General features: G+C 37.5%; 1 protein-coding gene across 4 annotated transcripts in view; it reads left to right on the top strand.

The window, feature by feature from the left end:
* Nucleotides 1–22,757, top strand: part of LOC150083828 (stomatin-like) — a 206,827-nt gene that overhangs the window by 149,790 nt on the left and 34,280 nt on the right. For all 4 annotated transcript variants that reach the window (XM_090375796.1, XM_090375799.1, XM_090375798.1 and 1 more), the window contains 2 exons: nt 7,343–7,446; nt 19,522–19,594. In XM_090375796.1, the coding sequence (XP_090231922.1) occupies nt 7,343–7,446; nt 19,522–19,594 (177 nt within the window). The remainder of the gene's footprint in view (nt 1–7,342; nt 7,447–19,521; nt 19,595–22,757) is intronic.

Consider the following 22,757-nt stretch of genomic DNA (forward strand, 5'->3'; position numbering starts at 1 on the left):
CGGTAAACAGTGGATCACGTGACATGCAGCCTTGAGAAATTAAGCGCTTATTTTTCCAAAAAAAAATTTTTTTCCCCCCAGAATGAAATTCTGAAACAGTAACAAGAGTTACACGAGTTTCTCAAGCAGATGACCATATAGAATATGATCCGGAAATAGTTTCCGCGTGAATAAACATACCCCCCACACCCCTTCAAGTGGCTTTAGTCATATACAACAAGCACGTTGTCTGCCACTTAACGCTCGCTGCAATTTATTTATTTATTATTATTATTTTTTTTTACTGAAATTTCTTGTTCCTCGAGCACTGGTTAAAGGGTTGGGGTGTTATTAAGAGCAACGAGAGATCAATTGTACGAAGCAATCGAATTGGAATTGTTTTGAAATCTTTATGTCGGCTCTCAGGGGTAGCACAAGTGCTCTTCACGTACGCCAACGAATTTCGATGCCACTTTATTGGAAATTCTCCTCGCGCTTTGCCTCGATGCAAAAACTTGTGTAAACAATGGCTCGTTTTAAAATAATCCGGAGAGGATAAACGAATACGTCAAGCAAAGGTGGTGAAAACAATTTCCCGCAACCATGACAACGTTTCTTTTCCTTATTATTTCAAGAAATCCAGGATTCGTACAGCAATTCTGGTATTGGGGGAGGAAGCTGTTTCTTTGGGGACTTATTAGGAGCATCGGCATCTATGGCCATAGTGCTCCCGGGGGAGGGGGGTGGAAGCAGCCGAGGAACCATGCTACATAATGCTGCAGTTCTGGGGTGCGCTGTCTAAATTAATGCTCAAAAAGCCAAAATGTGCTATTTAAAACTCTTAGGGGACTACTCCATTTTAGGAATGTCCTCCACTTCCTCGGGAGAAAATTGATTTTCCTGGAAAAACAATATTCATTTCTGTGTGACGAATATAAAATCCACCGCATCAGAGAAAAATATTCAGTCACAAGGGACGCTATTTTCCCAGCCTCTTGACCCAGACCAAATTAATTTTGTTGCACCTACATTAACAAATCAATAGCGAACTAATTAATATTAAAAATTTAGATGGCTGCTGGAGTTGCATTTTCAATCTGTAACGTCTTGAAGGACCACTTTGAAAGGATGAAGAAAATGTAAGGTGTCTTGTGGACTATATGGTAAGAAACAATGGCATATGCAGTCATCGAATTATCGCACAATACAGAAGACATTGTCAAACCCCAATTCCCCTCCATGCGTGTAAGATCTCGTCTTTCGTCCCATCTTGTTATCAGAGAATTTACTTGCTTTAAATCTAGTACTCCAAGAGTAATAGATTCTGAGATGGGTAAATCAGGTGAGAGGGAAACCGTTTTCATCTCCAATATTACAAACAAATTTTGAAATGACCCTTTGCAGGCAAAATTATTCTGGCAAGGTGCTGACGTTGGGGAAACGCCTAACTGGTAGGACTGATTCACCCGGAGTTATTGACATAATTTCGAGACCTACAGACAGATGAAGAAACCAATCAATATCTTCTGCTGAGGGCCAGCCTATACCAATGCATCAAAAAATATTTTGGCAACAGATTGATTGTCGTAGAAACTCCATACCGTTCCATTTCCAGACAGGTCTTCAGAGGTTGCCCACAGGGCTCAGTCTTGGGTCCGCTCCTCTGGAACATGGTTCTCGACTTCCTAAATCTAGACCGTGCGGCAACTCACGCATACGCGGACGACCTGACCCTGGTACTGCGAGATGAAAACAATCACCGCATATCTTCAACCAAGACCAACTCAGTACTGCTAAAAGGTATCCTGACATCAGGAGACCACCCCAAATCCACATCCAAGGCACAACAATTAAGCTCACAAAGGGGCTAAACACCTCGGGGTTGTCCTAGACGATAACCTCTCATTCACCCCTCATCTGACCTACATACAGAAAAAGATCAGAAGATACTCGGCTCTGTTCATGAGGGTCTCCCGCAAGGACTGGGGCCTGCGGAGGAGAGCCATCAAGCTATTCTATAACACCGTTTTCCTACCTGCCATAACGTATGCCGCTTTACGGTATACCGTATAACGATTTATAACCACCACCCAAATAATTCTACGAGAATAGGAATATCTGATACTAACCGAAAGAGATATCTATAGTGCCTTCACTCAATATGTACAAGACCTCTTCACAAGAAGATGGACTCTCCCGCATCCACCACCACAACAGCAACAACCATGAAATGAATAACCTACCAGTGAGAACTTTGGCCGAACTGCGTCTGAAAGTCACAACCCCACCTTCACCAGCCTTGAGAATTCAGAGTCACCAAGTGCCAATGACAGCAAACAATACAAACCAACAACTAACTGCCTCAGAGTACAAAAAAAAAAAAAAAAAAAAAACCCAACATGACAAGAGGATCACACGAACCGGACCTGACCCACCAAAGGTGCACACCCGATACGTGGACCTCCCCCGGACGAGACGCAGCCTCATGAGTGACTTTCTACTCATCTGAATTCCAACCAGCCCAATGAGACTGCAGAGCTTTCTGCATATGCCAGCCATAATGGCAATCGGTGCCGGCACTCTTGCTGGGCTCATCTTTCTTTCCCTCTCCCTCGGCGGTAGGGGAGGAGGAAGTCCCTCCTGCCTCCTCCCCTCTTTGCCAACCCAGATTTCCTCCTGGTGGGGCATGGGCGCGCCCCACTGACTTATAATGGGGTCGTCTCCTCTATTGACCCCATTTCTTCTTTTCAATCCAGCGTTCAACCCACGCAAACGTAGATTTTTTTTTTTTTTTTTTAAGGTCCTAGCCACTGAAATCTCAGGAAACTAGGTGGCAGGACCTGCCAGAGTAAACTACAACTACTGGGTACCTGGTCTGCCTCCACGGGGCGAAGTGTGGGCAACACCGGGCCTCAGCAGGGGTTTGGTAGCTAAAAAGGCCAGAAGAACAACGGTACACGACATCACACACTACAAGATCCATATACTTTTAAATCTTTGGCCTTTACAGCGAACTCGACCACAATGTAAACTACGCGGAGATGTGGGAAACCCCTGGTGCCGTTTGACCCTAAACACACTTTAAACTTTACACATTCTGCTGAGGATGCCTGGTAAAAATCTTGCCAGTTCGAATGAGCTATATCCAGGGACATCTTAGGATACTTCAATTTCTTGGGTATAAACCAAAAAAAGTATATGGTAGACAAAAAATTACAGGATACAAACCCCATAAAGCACTTTCAGGCTAATAGTTAATGCAGCAAAATGAAAGGTATTTCCGTTGGAGAATGGTAATCCCAAAATAAGTTATAAACCTGGTTGGATGGAATTAAAAACAGCAGAGAAGAAGGATCTGGAAGTTATGATAGGGGCAGATATTAAGATCTCTGATGAGTGTAAACTGGCGACCATGTAAACCCACTGATGTCTTGTAGATGATTTATCGCACTGTATAAGAAAATCACGAGCCAGCACTTTGAATACTGTGTCCAATTTTGGAGATTGTCATCTAAAAAATTACATTGAGCTTCTTGAAAAGGTCCAAAGACAGGCAACTGGCATGGTGAAATTGGGAAAAGGGCGACCGTAAGAGGAAAGACTTTGATTATGTGGATACTACAGAGCCTGCTTGAGAGAGATTAGTAAAATTAATGAAGACAGAATTTTCGCTATTATAAAGGATTCCAGAAATAGGGCCGTATATTTAAATTACAGGGGGAGGGGCGTTTAGACTGGATTGTAAGTTCTTTTAGACAGAGAGTTGTTGATTACTGGAACAAGTTGCCTCTGCAAGCAGTTGAGGTTGACAGTTTGAAGAAATTCAAAGGTCAAATTTATGCGCAATTATGCGTATAAATTATTAACAATTATTAATAATTATTAACAATTTATTAATATTTACTATTATAATTTATTATTAACATAATTATTAATAATTTATGCGCTTCCCTCTTCACCTGTGTGAAGAGAGAAGCGCATAAGTTGTTGTTGTTTTAGTGTTTTAGGAGCATCAGAGACTAAGGCCATATTGCTCCGCGCATCATTTGTCTAGCTTCTCATCTACTTAGCCTGTTTCTTCCTTGCACTGTATGGCTAATAGCAGTATTATTTCACCTGTAGGATAAACAAGAACACCTGCTTATTTGGTATCAATGACTATTTCCTTTCCGCCTTCTGCACCCTCATGGGTCGAAATTACCTAACTCATTTATCAGCTTTACTCTGTGCAAGGCAATCCGGGATACTAATTAACGACAGAGCAACTCTCAGGTGTTGCATGCCATGTGGTTGCCATGGTTTCCGAATGGATTCCAAGAAAGCAACGAAGTTGCAGGAATATGTCGAACACGTGGCATGTTTCGGACAGAGTTCTGCAAAGGAAAGAGGAATAGAATACGAAGTTTGTTCGGGCTGTGCTTATGCAAATGATTAGAAAAGGCTAATTGCTTAATTACGCAAGACTTTAAAGGCAGAACCTTTAATGTCTTGCGTAATTCTTTGTTTTCTTAATTGCACTCGAACATGGCCCGGGAGACACTGGCAGAGACATTCGTCAATCTGGTAATTAATCCGTATTAATTCTCCTCATTATGCTAGACTCATCGCAAGAAACTATTCAGTCAGGTTAATGAGTTCTCTCTCTATTAATCGCCTGCAAGACAATCACCAGAAAGAATGGAACGATTTAGGTGCGCTGGAAATCAGACTAACAATACCGAGAAATTAAAATAAAAAGAATAAAATACAGGATGTAATTTTCTTTAGCGTAAGTTCCAATTTAGTTTTCGAAACCAGTCGAGTCATCAAGAGGATTTTAACAGTACAGTGCATCTCTGTTATTCGTCATCCACAAGCTACATGGAACTTTTTCTACCTATCTGACCTCTCATGGACACAGCTACCTCGACGTCTTTTCTAATTACCAAATTGTTCAATTTTAAATCGGCTTCAGTTTGTTTGTTGATAAAGAGAATTGTTGGGTATTTTAGCTTATATCTGCAATGGTGTGGATGCGTAGGTGTCCTCCTGAATCTCGTTCCTATATCGCTTGAATTCCGCGTATATTTTCTAGTCAATGTTCACGGCATTCAAGGGAAAAAATGAATTGTTTAAAATTTTTTTTTTTCCCCACAAATTTAAGACAACTCAGCGGGTTTCAGAATACCGAGGACAACAAAATTACACGTGATGCCTGACGCATCCATTTCCTTTTCTATAAGTTTTGCCAGTATGGTACCATTAGGCAAAAATCCCACAGTTGCAGGTAGCAATTAGAATTACGTGTAGATCTAGTGATGGTAGTGGTTGCAGATACTAATCATACTATCCTGTTAACCATCTCAGAATTTGTATTCAATGGCATGCAGCTTCTGGATGTAAATTGCTTGATCTATTTTTTATTAACCATAAACAGACTGAAAAGGCTGAAGCTTAAAAGAATGATACCTTCCGTGTTTGGGAGTTTCATAAAAAGAAAAAACTTGTACACGAGATGGATAAAATAACGGAACCACTTGATATGAAAGTAGTAATCTTTTTAATGGCTGTTGATGTATTTATGAACATGCAGCGATGTTTAATTAGAGGTGATATAAAAAGGTACATGAAGAAAATGACTGACCTGGGTAAATACCAAAGAGATCAATTTTTTAGTGCAAGTTCAGCAGGCGCATCGATGACTAAAACTGCTGATTTGTAAAAAATATTATTATTTATTACGATCACCCGGAAAGTTTTTCATCTACCCATGTATATTGTGTCTGTAAATTGCGTGCGCTCACTCGTTTATTTGCCTGTTTTGCTGAACGAAAAACCCCGGCTTCCGGGGGAAAAAACCTTGCTATCTACGCCTGAGACCGACTCAGCCACTGAGTGAAAAAAGCCATTAAAGTTCCTCGCGTCATAAGGGAAAGTTTATGTTTGGAGAATGCCAAAGGAAGCGTATCATCCTGACTGTCTCGGGCCAATTATCAAACATAGAAGAGGATCAACAATACTTCGAGCAGCCGTATCTTGGTATTCTTTAGGTCGTATCATCACCCCCCCTGAACGGGCAAATTACTACCACTGATTACCTTGATATTCTGACTGACCAGTTTTATCCCATGGTGAAAACATTGTTTCCCACAAAAGATGCCTTGTTTAAATATGATAATTCTCCAATACACACAGCCAGATGTGTCCAATCTTGGTTTGGGGGGCATGGAAATGAGGCTAAGAATATCCCGTGGCCTGCAAAATCGTTAGACTTAAACGTTATGAGCTACTGTGGAGAAGAGTTAGAAGCAGATTTTCCTCCACCTTTATCACTCAAGGAGCATGATACGTTCCTCCATGAAGAATGGTCCAATATTCCTCTTAACACAGTTCAAGATTTATTTGAATGTATTCCACGTAGAATATGAGCTGTTTTAAAAGAGTGGCCTAACAATAATTAGTGCATACCTGTAACTCTTAATACAGGTGTTTCCACTATTTTGTCCACCTCAGTATATTTTCCCCCCGGAGGTCCCCCACTCAAAAACAACAGGGGATAAAACAACAGAAGAAATATTTTCCTCATTATTTTATTTCTTGGGTTGGCTCTTAAGTTTTTGGAGTTCTGTAACAGTTGCTCCCAGTTGACTCCTGCCTTGGACAACGCATTTATATATCGAAGCCTTCTGACTGAAGAAAACAATTTGCTTGAACCTGTCCGGAATGGAGTACTGTGAGGAATTCGATAGCGTTCAACCTGCTGCTAGAGAGTGCGTGAGTTTTGATTGCAATATTTGTGACCTTTTCTCTTGTACATAGCAGAATGCCACCAGCGTTCTCCAATGGCAACAAATTGCTAAGGCAGCAGCTATTGCGTGCAAAATGAAAATTAGAACAAAGAGTGCGCAACAACTCCATCCACATACTTATCGCAGAGGTTTTAAATGCAAGGCATCAAAGATTTATCAAACTAGTATTTTTTTTTTTAACTGATATGCGAAACAAAGGTCGTTCTTGAGACAATAAATCCACAAGGCCGTCAGAGAAGGAGGTGGGGAGTGGAAACGCCTTTTGGTGAGAAAATGACAAATGTGAACAGAGCTTCTAAATCCATCCATGGTGCTCCGTGTCATTTGAAGAAGTAAAAAAAAAAAAAAAAAAAAATGCACACATTACGGATTTGATTCACATCTGGAGAGTCCGAACTGAATTTAAACCAGATCAATTACTATAAAATCTGTAAACTGTATTTATCTGGATTCAGTCGTTTTAATGATTTTAAACAAAATCATTTTATCTGAGCATGATATAAGTTACATCTATCTTACACATAATTGACTAGAACCTTGTGGAGACTAACAGTTATCACTTTTCTTTCTTTTAGCCAGTCCGAATGAAGGTCCGGGTGTCTGCGCTTTCATCCTAACAGCAGTGTCCTTCTTAGTGATCATAGTGACAAGTCCTTTCTCCCTTTTTTTCTGCATCAAGGTATGTAATAAATATAATTCAAATTTCCAGTTCAAGTGTTCGTTGCTTACACCAAGAATTTCACTATCAACCAAATCCGTCAATTAGTAAACCACCATGAAAATAACAAAACCACAATTATCAATAAATGATTGATGGGAGTTTTAACACAATAAATAACAACAAAAAATGCTACGTATTGCCTTATCACTACATTCGAGTACTAAGAGAATAAGACATCAGCGTTAGAATATTATTTTTAAAAATATCCTGGAAAAAAAAACCATGGAATTACCCGTTTATCCTGAGTAAGTCTTCAGACTTACTGCAGATACTGCAAAAGAATTAGCACGTGTTGATTCTGTTGTCCAGTGGGCAACAGAACCCACGAAATGTTAAAAGAGCTTTCAGAGAAGATACTAATATCATTCAAAGACTTGTCAGCGGTTCGCAAATATTAAAGAGGGCCAATTATCCATCGACGGCGATCATGGGCGTCCACAGAAAATTTTCCAGGGGGGGGGGGACAAAGCTTGGAGACAATTAATTACATCAATAAAATTTTATTTAATTATTTATTTTTTTAAACAATTATTTAATTAAACAAGTAGATTATAGAATACAGTATTGCATCAATACAAAAACACATACATAATGCATATAAATTTAAAATATAAAGGAAACAAGAATTAATATATATACTGCATATATATATAGATAATAATAATTTCAATAATCACGTATCGTATAAGAATTGAATTCCCCGTCTATCGCTTGCAAACCTATTGATGACATTTTCAATAAATTTCTTCTTTACCTCTTCTAGTTTCTTCCTGTGCACACTAATCATACATAAACCTGATAAGCGAATTTCTGAGATAGTGAACAACTTAACCATGTTTTCACACGGCTGAAGGTGCTGAAACTTCTTTCAATGGTACAGGTCTTAACAGGTAATGTCATACCAATAGCTATTGCCGAATTAATAGAAGGGAAATAGACGCAATGTTCCAAAACTTCTGGTAATGTTTGGGGAATATCGGTCGATGAACCAAAAACAGGAACACGTGTTTTATTGCTGCAACAGATGAAACACGTGTTCTATGGTTACCCCGCCGAGGGCCGAAACCGGCCAACCCGTAATAAAATTTTAAGGCAGACAAAGCGTCCCATAGTCGAGGGTGTAAGGTTACATATCTCAATCAATTTTACGATTATAATTTGTGGAATTTTTTACTCGATCCCAGGGAGGGGCAAGTGCCCTGTTTCCCCCCCCCTCTGCGGACGCCCGTGACGACGATTCCACTCTTGCCCTTCAACTTCAAAATCCAACGATTCAGTCACATCGTGCTTAAGGATTGTGTGTGCCTTAACATTCCCTAAGGTTGAAAAGAAAAAAAGAATATATGCGAAGTTAATGGAAATCTGGCAAGCCAGATGGACGGATAGGATTACTGGTGCGGTCACCATTATTCCAAATGTTTCTTTTTCATGTTTTAAACTGAACAAGTGGTTTTTTCCTAGCATGGAGACTTCTTTTTTGTTAACAGGGCATGGTTCTTTGAATAGTAAATTATATTATTTTGGATTAAAGTGAAACCCTTACTGTGTATGTGGTGTTGAAGAAACTTGGTGCATGTATTGTATGATTGTTTGTTGTATGAGAATTACAGAGCTCAATTAAAGAATGTAATCAGTGATTTTAGATATGGAAATGAAAATAACTACTTGTCACATTATAATAAGTTTGTTGCTTTTCAAAGGTTTGCTATTTCTTTTATTTCAAAAAAGAAGACAGTTATCAGCCTGGATATTTGTAAACTAATAGCTGTTTACTATATAGATTTTTTTTTCTCTCTCTCCCCCCATCCTATTCCTATTTTTTTTTTTTTTTTTTTTTATTTATTTATTTAGTTTATTATTTTTTGCTGGCTCCCAGGCTTGGGGGTGAGATTGCTGGCGCCCTCTGGTCTAGCACTTCTACCAGGGGGTGCGGGAATTTTGTGCGGTCACCACAGACAGTACAGTGGACCTAGGCCCGGCTCCACCAGAGAAGAGGGCACTCGTTTCTAAGCACGAAAGGAAGGAGGCTTGCCAAGTTTTTTGTAAAATCTTTAGTAGATCATATTTCAAAAATATTGAAAAAGGTTCCTGACTGAAACATTTGTTATATAAACTAAAATGGTTGGACTTAAAGAGAAAAGTCGAACTATAAATTCTCCTTCTGTAGCATCGGAACCTGGACATTTATTGGGTTTGATTTTTCGAACTGCAGCTTTGACCTCATTAATTGAGAACGGATCTAAAGACAATTTAGGAGAATATTGGGCAATAAGCTGTCTGATCATAAGGTGGTCTGGATCACCCGCAGATTGATCATTAGAAGGTAAAAGAGTCCAGAATACTGTTTACTGTATTATGTCATGCAGCAGATTCCATATCATTGGTTTGAGATTAGTGTTATAAATAACAGGAGAGATCAACCTGTTCCTCGCAATTTTATAAATTACACCCCTAGGGTCCCCGTTACTTGAATTTGAAACTAATTTTTTTCCATGATATGAAAAAATATCATATGATATGATATTTTACTTCTAGCCTTTACATAATCCTCTTTTAGATCACGAACAGTAATTGATTTTGGAGCGAAGTATTTTTAATTTAGAAGTGGAGTTAGTTTTAATTAGAGCAGTCTGAACGGCAGATGCCAATTCAGTAGCAGATAATTTATCAAAAGATTGAGTGGTAGTAACTAAATTAGTTGTAAGAAGTCTAGAAAATTTGTTCCAGTCCAGATTGTTCAAATAAAGAGAAAGCGATTTCGAAGATGGAGGTACAGAAACGTTTGGATTGCCAAAAAGCAAAGCAATAATACGGAGATCAGAACTAGTTTTGTCATCAATAACGTCCCAGGAAGTGATAAATGGATAAAGAGAATTAGGGAGAAAAAGAAACACCAACGTTAGATGACCCTTGTAATATTTGGAATGTGAACGGCATATTAGCAAGTTAAAGATATTTAACTGATGATGGAGAATTAAATCGTCTAAGAGTTAACCACGAGAATCAGAATAGGAACAGCAATGTTCCTATTCCGCAATATGAACAACCAGAATGGGGACATGGACTTAAAGTTACCGCCAAAAGTTTTTTTGGCGATAACTTTAATTCCATATTAGTTTCCAGATTAGAAGATGGTGAACAGCAGACAGTCGACACACCAGTGATTTTTCTTTGTTTTCTAAATTGTCGTTCCTGCTAAACGTGCTCCAACAATAATACCTTTCTGAAAATCGGAAAGACCGTCTCCCCCATTACCGGATTGACTAAGAAACCTCAGGAAGCATACAGTAACTGTTTGACACCAAGGAACTTGCGATCATCATCATCATCATCAGCCATCTTCAATCCATTGCAGGATGAAGGCCTCTCCAAGAACTTTCCAGTTCCTTCTGTTTTGTGCGATGATCATCCATTTACTACCCACGAACTCGTGAATTTCATCTGTCCATTTCTGTTGTTGTCTACCAGGTTTTCTTTTAGCTCCTCTTGGGTAACATTCTGTTATTTTCTTAGTCCATCTGTTCTCTTCTTATCTAACAGTCTGATTCCATAAATTTCCATAGCATACGTTTAATTATCTGTTTATTCCATTCCCAAAATGTTTCTAATTATTTGCCGAGTGTACTTTAAGGAAGATTTTTTTTGGTCTATTTTAGAAGTACTGTATACAAAATATTATAATAAGGAAATCTGGCCCACTTCTTTTTATTTATTTGCTCAATTTGAAGAGTACAACTTCACCCCAACACGGCAGTATGCTATGGAGTAACTGAAGCTTTCTTGGTTGTAGGTTCATCAGCAACTTTGGCCGTTGTTACGGGCCTTTATGAGAGCTTAAAGAACAGGGTTGAGGCCCTCAAGGGAATTAAAGATGGAGTAGTAAGTTGTGAAGGGTTAGATAAGTTTAAGTGCAGCCAGTAAATTAAGAAAGGTTAAATAAGTTTCATCAGAGCCGGCCCGAGGGGGGGGGTGCGAACGGTGCGAGCGCACAAGGCCCCGCGTTTCTGAAGGCCCCGCGCCGCTGACTGATTTTGCAAAATAAAAATGGTTTCATTTTTTTTTTTGTTTTAATACTGTCGCAAAATCTAGCGACATCGCCATAAAGTGGCCATATTTTTAATATACATAAGAAATAAAATGTCAATAATCATGTTATTAACATTATCTAAAAGCCCGCCAAGAATTCTCCAAAGAACACGGAAAAATATATTTTCTTTCAAATATATTTAAAATATCCCTCCTTACAAGTCGCTCAGACGTACGATTATATGTTGCCAGCGTTTGCACAGTTATCGTACTCTAAAGGCTATATATATACCACCGACTAGGTTTTCTCGGCCCTTTTTCGCTTTCTACCTTCGAGAGGTCGAGTGAATTCGAAATTATTCAAAAAGTCGACTTAAATTTTCTTCTGAGAAAATTTTAAGTTAATAATACTGGTTTGACCAAAGCACTTATGCTGCAAAAGAATTCCAAAGCACAGTATATGCCCTGCTGAAGTCATAATTTGAATATAGTTCTTGGAGACATTTCAAAATTATCTTCTCTTGCAAAATCATTTTTTGGGACTTTACAAAGCATATATAATATTTTTGCAAGTTCTGTGATACGCTGGGATATATTAAAAGAGCGTGTGAAACATCTTACTCCAAAACCACTTTCAGAAACGAGGTGGGAATGTCGCCTCGAAAGTGTGAAATGTGTGAGATACCAAGTACCACAATTTTCTCTAGCTTTGAAATACCTTTATGAACATACCAGTGACATGAAAACGAAATCCAATCAATCGAAAATAAACTTACTTCATTTGAATTTTTATTAAGTTTGGTCATTTGGAATGACCAAACTTAATAAAAGTTTGGTCATTCCAAACTTTTATTAAGTTTGGTCATTCCAAACTTACTGAATGAAGTAAATATTGTGAGCAAGATATTTCAAAATTCAAATATAGATATCGGTACTGCAAATTCACATTTTTTTTTTAACAGTATCGTGAATCGGGATTCAAATCTTCTTTAATAACTGCAAAGGAAATAGCTGAAGAATTACAAGTGATATCTGAATTTAAGAATCAAAGAACTGGACGAAAAACAAGCAATTTTGTTATGAAGGAACCGATCAGCCTATTCGTGATAAATTTCGAATCTTTTCTTTTAAGAAAAGATTCGAAATTTATCACGAACATGAGACATCATATGGTTTTTTATATAATTCGGATAATATTCAGAAACTGACTGAAAACGATCTTCTTAAATGTTGCAAAGACTTAAATGCTACCTTGCAAGACGATATTGATTGCATTGATTTATTTAATGAAATCAAAATTTGTCGTGGAGTTTTGCCTTCCAGGATCACAATATTACAAATATTACAATATTTACTGAAAAAAAATTTATTTGAATTGTATCCAAATTTTGATACTGTTCTGAAAATTATATTAACCTTACCAATTACCGCCGCATCTGCAGAAAGATCTTTCTCAAGATTGAAAATAATAAAAAATTACTTGAGATCTAGCATTAGTCAAGAACGATTTACCTCCTTAGCCATTTTATCTATGGAATCCGAAATAGCCAAAAAACTAAATTATGAGGATATTATCAACGAATTTGCTATAAAACATGTAAGAAAACGAAACAAAAATCACATATTGTGACCTTATTCGATTAAGTCGCATACAAAATTGTATTTTATAAGTATATGAATTATTTTTCTTATTTGATTTATTAAAGTTTTTTTGTGATTGAAATGTTAAGTTTATTAAAATAATTTAATTATTTATCATTTTCATGTAATCTTTACTAAACCAATTTGTGCAATGTAATAAATATCAAAATGCAATAAATTATTTTGTTGTACGAATTTATATCAATGCTCCGCAAGTCAACTTTGCACCGGGCCCCGCTTTTGTTCGGGCCGGCCCTGAGTTTCATGATAGAAGAGAACAGTCGAGTAGTAGGTCATATGGTTGGTGATGGAAGAAATATAGTGGAGAGAAATAAGCCTAGTCCGTAATCGGAAGGCAGTGAAAGTGGCCTATAGAGATTATTCTATATTCTTTACAGGAGTTTTGATCATAGTTCTTTGGTATGGGCGTAGCGGTGTACTGTTTCCAGGTTGAACATTTTTCAGACGTGAAAATCCTGTTGAAGCTTGAGGAGGAGACCGCAGACACCTCAAGCTCGAATGGACCGCAGACTTTTACTAGGAATACAGGAAATCTCTCGAGATTTCCTTTATTCGTGGTAAAAATCTGCATATTTTAATTAGCCACTTTAATGAATCTTTAAGAAACAGGCCTATGAACTGCCCACTCCTTCCTCTAAACATCAAAAATAAATAAAAAGATTAATTGATATCTACGCAATTGCGGAAACTTACTCGAAGAGTTATATATTCGAATTAATAATTTGGTATTAATTTTTTATGATTTATTGCCTTCACCGACGACTAATTATTCACCTCTTACTACTGTTTCGCGAAAGGACCGAGTTGGCAAAAAATTTACATGTAATAAATCATGGTATCTTAAATATTTTAGAGGGCGAATGCACTGAAATAAAGCAACACATTTGGTACCTTTTTATATTAGTATAATCCGCTCCTCTCTACCTGTTTCGATGTTATTCAAGATGTAGATAATAACATCGCCTTACTATTAATTGCAGTTTCGAAGAAAAACCACGGGATCGATTAGTACTCCAAGATACCAATATAAAAAAAAAAAAAAAAGAAGCATAATAGCTTCCTCCTAATCACCTGAGAATTAATTACATAGCAGATCCTCCCATTCTGGATAACTGATTACCTCTGATACCACACGAAACTGACCACATCATAATATGAAGCGGCTTTAATGTCCCGAATACGTATTGACAAAGAAATCGATGGTGAAGTCTCATAAGATGTACTGTTGACTTCATGAGGAATAAAGCCAGCAAGCCACTGGAGACAACTATTTACTCGATTTAGTAGTTTCTAGTGTTGAAACTGACATCAATGTAACTCCTAATTTCTAATGCACTTAAGTCGGATCACCAAAAATTATTATAAAGCAGATTGGTCCAAAATAAATGCCGCCTTTTACAATTTAATTGGACTTCTTTATACGAAAATATATCGGTTGGTAACGCAGCTATTCTGTAGTACGGTTTTAATAGCGTCATATTGCTTCGTGTACACTTTCTGTAAATTGTGTTCTAAGGTCGATTTTCTGCTTTGCTGGATGAAAAATCCGAGTTTCCGGGAAGGAAAAAACACCTTACCCTCGCCCTAGGCCGACTAACTCAGCCACGTTGTGAAAAAGGCTCATAACAATTCCTCCTGTCCTTGACGGCACTCCAACTCAGGTCTTTTCCACCCTGTGCGGGGAGGACGGTGATCCTACCATACCAACTGTGCTGATACCCACGAGGACCCAGCTATTCTGTAAAGACATTAATAATGCACACGCGTATTATTAATGTCATTATTAATGGCCAAAACACGCGAACCTCCATTGAGTATCGAATAGGACCACCTTTGTTTTGAATAGCAGCAAGTGTGCTGCTATTCATCTTATAGAAACCACGCTATTCACAGTGTAGTTTCTATAAGATGTTTTGGTCTAATTGTAACCATTCTTTCAGCAAAATATCGTGCAACTGCTACAAAGTTGAAGTAAGAGGACTTCGCTGGCCCTCGTGGGTAGAATCGCCGTCCTCTCAACGCCTGGTGGAAAATATTTCAGTTCGAGTCCCGTCAATGACGGGAGGAATTTTTATGGGCCTTTCTCACAATGTGGCTGGGTTAGTCGTCTCAGGCGTGAGTAGCATGGTTTTTTTTTTTTTTTTTTGGTTTTTTTCTTACCGCAAACTCGGGTTTTTCGTCCAGCAAACAGATAATCGACCACAGAACTCACACAATTTAAAGACAGTATACACGGAGCAATATGGCTTTAGTCGCTGATGCTACCTTTTCTTTTTTTACACGGATTTCTACCTTACTACAACTGGACTTCGTTGCCGAATATCTCTTTCTAGCATATTCTACACATTCTCAATAGGATTGAAATCAAGTTAATGTTGGGAGCCAGGTAAAACGGTAGAAATCCGTGCCACGTCCTCCGAACCATTCTTGGATGATTCTGACACGATGCGTTGCATTGTAATCAATCAAGTGGCCATCATCTTCGGGATAAAAAAGTGTAACATTGCTGTATGCAGTGAAAGACATTCGACCTTCTACCGATGTCAATCGACTTAATCCGTGCCAACAAAACATTCTCATACCATGTTACCACTTCCAGATGCTTGGGTTGCCTTATCAAGGCAAGCAAGGTACATCACTCTAGGATCTCGCCACCTTCTCTGCCTACCATCGGCGCAAACCAAAGTGTATCGCGATTTGTCTTACCACATGACTTTCTTCCATTGTTCCACTGTCAATTGAAGTTCTCGGCACTACTGGAAGCGGATTTTTCTGTTGAATATTGGCAAGTGACTGACAATACTCAATTTCTTCAATTTCCTGCTCATGGTACGGGTTTAAATAGGACACTTTTGGGCTTGGTTAAATTCGGATGTTATCCGCTGCACACTAGAAGTTCTATTTTTCCGTACAGTCCTCCTTAGAGTACGATGGCTTCACTCTAAACGTACTGTTTTTCTGCCACATTTACGCTTTTGAGACATGGAAGAACCGCTTGCTTCGCAGTCATTAAAACCTTTGATATGGATGCTTTTGAGTAATCAGTCATGTCTTTCGTTTCGGGAATCGTAACTTCTGCTAAACGTGTACCCACGATAAGACTTTTTTTCAAAGTCTGACACGCGCTTTCCCCAAACTGGCATCAGATTACTGCAGTGCTTATACCCAACGAGGCAACACGTCATCACCGCACGTCAGTTTTATTTGCATCCATTCGTCTTTCTTCTGTCAGTGATTGTCTTAATATTATGGATCATCAAACAGCCCCCCCTCAATATATTTCTCTTTTTCGCAGAATAGTTTGAAGACGTTTCGACACCTCAAACCTTTAAAATCACGGTATCGATCAGCAGTAAAGATACCATTAGAAAAATATAACGTCCAACCGCTTTTAAAACGTAGAGAAATACAGTGTTTAAAATATATTTATAAAATTGTCCATAGTCTATGTAACAACGTCACCCTTTTACAGGGGATTTACTTTTTACCACCAAAAAAAAGAACGTTAATTGTTCCTGATCTCTTAATTGTTCCTGACGAAAAATCCGAAAAAAATCATGCTACCCTGACCTCAGACCGACTAACTCAGCTATATAGCGCAAGAAAGTTCCTACGTTCTTGATGCACCGGTCAAAAGGTATAAAAATAAATAAAATTAAATTAATAAACCGCCTATGTGACTCCTTCCGCATGTATGTATTGAGCTCTTAATTTCCTCAGGCTGTCAACCTCCCCCACCTATGGACGCAACTTATAAATAGTATACACGGAGCAATATTTTTCTATTCTTATCGTCATTCATTTATTTGTAAATGGATGTACACCAAAATTAGATAAAGGAACTGTTGCAAACATATAACAGATAAGTAGGAGTATTTTTAATTAATTTTATATGGTGGTTACACTTTGCAACAATTATTTTAACGTGGTCCAACTGTTTTTTTTTAAATCATTTTATCTTAATGATTTTTTTTTTAAATCATTAAAACGCATGTATTTTCAACTAACAAATCAGACCTTCACGGTAAACGCGTATATTTCCATGGTGATTTGAATTTCAATTTAAAAAAAAAATAATGTCACAATCGTAACCAGAATATTGAAAATCATGAACATCAAGAATTGATAATTTACTTCCATTCAATTTAACTCCAATGCAAGTGTATAAATACCGTTGTATTGTGAATCAGTCAAGTACAAGAAGTTTATATTCGAAAACAAGGCGGAATATATTGGATTATTCGTAACAGAATTGTCTCGCAAGTATTTTTCTCATACAACAACGGTAACTTAAATTACGAGGATAATTTTACAGAATACGATTACAATTTCCAAAAGTGACTGAGATAATAAATATTATAAAACCTGCATTAGGCCTAGGAAGTTGTTTCACCTTAGGTTTATAAAATTCGCATTTTGTGAAATGGGAAGTCCTTGATCTATAATTTAATACAGTATCATGGGGAAGAAGGATATAACTAATTAATTAAATTAAATTAAATTAATTAATTAAATTCAAGAATAAAAAAAACTTACATTTTCACAAGCACTTCAGAATGAAAGAAATGCGTCACACTAAGCAAACAATGTCGCTGTAATAGCGCCATCGTTTGCTTACTGTTTTTATAAAAATATTTTATTTTTATAAATTTTTTTATAAAAATAATATTATTTTAAAAATAAAATAATATTTTATTTTTATATTTTATAAAAATAAAATATAAAAATATGATATATGGAATAAATATAAATATGATATAATAAAATAATTACCGTTGATTTTTGTAAAAAGAAAGTGATAAAATCTCGTGGAGATTTTATCACTCCCTTCTGCTCGCAGAACACTTAATTTTGGACAAGATAACAAATGAATAACAAGAAAATATAAACATTTCTAGCAAATTTTATAATAGCATATGTAATAATGTTCAATAACTGATGAAATGCGTTTTACATCTACATGCGTTTTTTGATATGGGTCGGAGATATGAATCGGTTGTTACCGAGCCAAATCTTTTTTTTTTTTTTTCTTACCAAGATGGATGGGCATATACCGTGCTGTCTAATCACGCAATTAACGTGTGATAAGACATCGGTTAGCAGTGTCAGAAGAGAGAAATTGAGAACGATGGCCTGAATAGCAGAGGCGCACAGAAGTTGCCGCTTCATCTTCATTGATTCGTTTTTCGTTCAGAAGGTGACGATTTAAACAGAAAAAGAGAGAGAGAGAGAGAGAGAGAGAGAGAGAGAGAGAGAGAGAGAGAGAGAAAACAATTAAGAGGGAAGCAAAGAAGCCATTTTAAGAGTGTACTACAAAAATTAAACAATTATTCCTCTGTGTACCTTCTAGTGTACTACAAAAAATAAACAATTAAACCTGAAACTTCGGTTTTTCAATCAGAAAATCAGGTAGACAGATCAAAGAAACACGCAGTTACAGGCACTGACGCCCTCACGCCCTTGGTGCCTGTAACTGTGTGTTTCTTTGGGCCTCACTAAAGAGATTATATTTCATAAATGTCTATATTTGTCTTTGTGTGTAAAAAAAAAAAAAAAAAAAAAAGAATAGCGCATTTTTTCACAAGCAAATCAACGTAATATAAAATAAAAAATCAATTATTTATTAAAAATGTATTGAGCCCTCATGAACCCTACTGCATAAAACGGGTCCCGAAAGTACTATATGTACCGGTTATTTAATATTATTATAGGTACACTATTACAGAAATACCAGGCACAGCTGCCTTTATATCAACTTTCTGCAAAAAACTATAGTGCCTTTTTAACAAGAAAACTAAAACACATTACAGAATTACAAAGAGAGAATTTTTTCGTTTTTTTTTTTCTTTTATTTTTTTAGATATATGCTTTGGCATATATGCACGAAAAATACAATATTATATGCAAATTATTATGAGTCCATTTAGTACATATAGAAGTACATGTATTTTATTTTATTTTGGTCCATCATCTTTGGGACTCTCTTAAATTGGGTAACGCGTTTACTGCAACCGCTTCCCCCTTGCATGGCCCTGTAGCAGTAGTGTTACATTCTACACAATACCTTGTTAAGTTAGTTTTTAAAGTGTATTTAACGTGACGAATATTAAGAGTCTTTCAATCGATCCGACTAAACTGGCAATATTAAACTTGAAACCTTAATGGACGAATGGAATCGCATCGACAATTATATAGCGCATTTCGTGCAACAGCTGTTGTGTTGTGTGACACGCAAAAGCCGTGAGGTACATTTGGTGCTTCTTGTAAGCTATTAGAAAGGTTCCGTGATCTTCACATCATGCGTTATACGGATGAAAAGTAATCAATCTCATCCATCTCTTTCAGGTTGTTCAAGAGTACGAGCGAGCCGTTATTTTCCGCCTTGGTCGTCTGGTACGGGGTGGAGCAAAAGGACCGGGTAAGTGTGACGTAAAGCGATGACTCTTGTGCTAAAAATAGAAAACGCTGCCAATAACGATCGTTTGTGTGTGTGTGTGTGTGTGTGTGTGTGTGTGTGTGTGTGTGTGTGTGTGTGTGTGTGTGTGTGTGTGTGTGTGTGTTTTGGCGTGTGCATGCTGATTAGGATGAAAAAGATTTGCTTTGAAAGGCTGAAATGAGACAGGAAGGATGAGTCGATGTTTTACTACGCCTTGAGAGTGGCTTGCTTGATAGGAGGTGTGTTTCCTTCTTGAATCCAAACAATCAAAGCACTTGCATTGATTGTTTTGATGCAAGTGCTTTGATTTGAAATCAAAGCACTTGCATCGTGTATGATTCCAGCAGTGACGGAATCTGGGCGCAAGGGTGCATATGCATCTACAAATAAACAATAGAATTGGATATAGTTTCATAAAATGTAATGTTTCATAAGAAAATAAAACAAAATATATATGAATACTTTGATGCACCTCCCACTCTGAATTCCTCATTGGACCATCCCAGATAGTTTGCATGGTTCAGTACATTCATGAAATAAAGCTTAGTCTGTAAGTTATTTATTTAGTCTGTAAGTTATTTATTTCTGCAGAATTGACAAATCAAGAGAAAAACACAAGAGAGAAGAATAAACATTAAAGAAGCAGTGAAGCTGCAATTTCCGCCCCCTCCAGCAAGATTCACAAACAGTTCCCCGATGCTTTTTAATAACCATGTAAACCAACTGTCCAAACCTTTGACATTTTGGTTCCTCCTAGTGATGTACCTGGCAAAGCAAGAGATGCCAAACTGTCCAATGCATATATACAGTAATTTTGCAAGCAGGGATAAGTAGGTGATAATCACATTGTAGTTAGGCAATAGTTAGGCCACATCTTTAGTAGTACTGCATAAATGTCTGGAAGCAGAGCCGGCCCGAGGGGGGTGCGAACGCACAAGGCCCCGCGCCGCTGACTGATTTTGCAAAATAAAAATCGTTTCATTTTTTTTTGTTTTGTTTTAATACTGTCGCAAAATCTAGCGACATCGCCATAAAATAAAATGGCCATATTTTTAATATACATAAGAAATAAAATGTCAATAATCATGCTATTAACATTATCTGAAAGCCCGCCAAGAATTCTCCAAAGAACACGGAAAAATATATTTTCTTTCAAATATATTTAAAATATCTCTCCTTACAAGTCGTTCAGATGTACGATTATATGTTGCCAGCGTTTGCATAGTTATCGTACTCTAAAGGATATATATACCACCGACTGGTCTATTCATTTTAAGCCTCTTTAGTAGGCTACTCATTAACTACGCTTCTTTAGTAGGCCATTTACTCATTTGATCCTAATCTAGGCTACCGCAATATTATTGAGTCTCTTAGAGACCTTATACACAATTAGGCTGATCGAAGCCTACAAATAAAAATAATAATTATATAATCATTTATTGGTGTTTCATTTGAAATTATTGAATAAATATTCCCCACAAATATATTATTATCTTTATTTTCTCCTAAGAGACACCCGCTTACAGCTATTAACCAGGGGGTGCACATTCATATATACAAATATAAGTTATATACATAATTATCTATTTATAATTTATACAAATCAGTCTTTATAAATTATACAAATTATACAAATTATACATTTTCTAAATCATGCATTGTCTAATTAATTATGTTATAGACATCATTGCCTTATTTTACATGACAGGCAGATAGGAAGAGAGCACAAGCATAATTTACAATTTTACAAGGAATTAGAGAATGTTCACATCTACACCACTATTTACAGCGAGTTCACAGAAAGACAAGACGTCCAATATAAACATAACAGGAGCACCAGTACGGAGCAAAAACAGTCCCGACCAGTTCATTCTTCATTTCCTGCATTCTCTTTTGTTTCCCTCTGTCGGCATCACTCAACATTTATAGGTGGAGTAATGCCTTTTGAAACACTTCGGTCCTGTATCTCTTCTCTGCGCAAAGCCTTTCTGGGTCTGCTTGAAGATCGTTGAACATCTTAATGGTGTTCAAAGGAAAAAATCGCCGAAGGCTTTCCAGCTGTGTGAGCCCTCTACTGATTGGAGGGGATGTTGTTCTATTCGCCCACCTTTGCGTCATGCGGGGCCGAGTCAGCAGGTGGTCAGTTTTCGGCGAGTCGACTCTCCCGGTCAGTAGTTTTGCAAGCGTGAGGATGTTCTTGGTGACAATAATGTGAGACCAAGGTGTTAAATCCAAGTTGGCATATAAAATGGTTCTTGAGATTGTAAATGGCTGCGTAGTGATCCTGTTTAACCATCTCAGCATCTCTAAACCCAGGAAAGCCTTGATGGTAGCATCTGGAGCAGAAGACCAAATCTGAGATGCGTAGAGAGGGATGGGGATGACGCATCTTAAAATATATTGTTTAACAAGGGCAGGGTTCCTGATACCTACTAGTTCTTGTCTGGAGGTCCATAGCGCTGCGTAAGTTTTCTTCTTTACATGTCCGAAATGGGATGTGAAGTTTAAATTTTCGTCCCATTTCAGACCAAGATCAATATGTGTCTTGACTTTTTTGACCACGCTGCCATTTACGCGTATTGATATGTGGTTTTTTAATACCTTATTGGTGAAAACCATTTGTGCTGTCTTGTGTTCATTTAATCGGAGCCCCATGCAATTAAGGTATTCTTGCAACTCAGCGATTTTGGAGTTTGCTTCGTTGTTGCATTGTAAAGATGTGTTTTGGTCATTCGAGGTGACGAAATATTTCAAGTCGTCTGCATATACGACAAATTGCTTTTGATTTTGGGTCAGGAAGGGATGCAGTGCTGTTGCGAAGAGAGTAGCAGAGAGGACACCACCTTGTGGGACTCCTCTGTTGACTTGGAAGGTCTCTTTGGAAGTTCCATTTATGGCAGTGATGTATCTCTTCCTCAAAGAACTCGTTATTATAGCTAATACGTGCCCAGTTATATGGAAATATTCCTCCAAGATGATAGTAATAGCCGAGATGGATATACTGTCGAAAGCGGATGCAACGTCTAAGAAGACAATGTCTAATTGCTGTCTGAAGTTAAGGGCGTGTTGGATTCGAAATAGAGTCTCCATGAGATTGGTGGTAGCAGATCTTCGTGGGATCACTGAATGAAGGTACTCCGGTCTA

The sequence above is a fragment of the Mastigoproctus giganteus genome, chromosome 6 (assembly GCF_048544385.1).
Source record: "Mastigoproctus giganteus isolate SK-2022 chromosome 6, ASM4854438v1, whole genome shotgun sequence".
NCBI lineage: Eukaryota > Metazoa > Arthropoda > Arachnida > Uropygi > Thelyphonidae > Mastigoproctus > Mastigoproctus giganteus.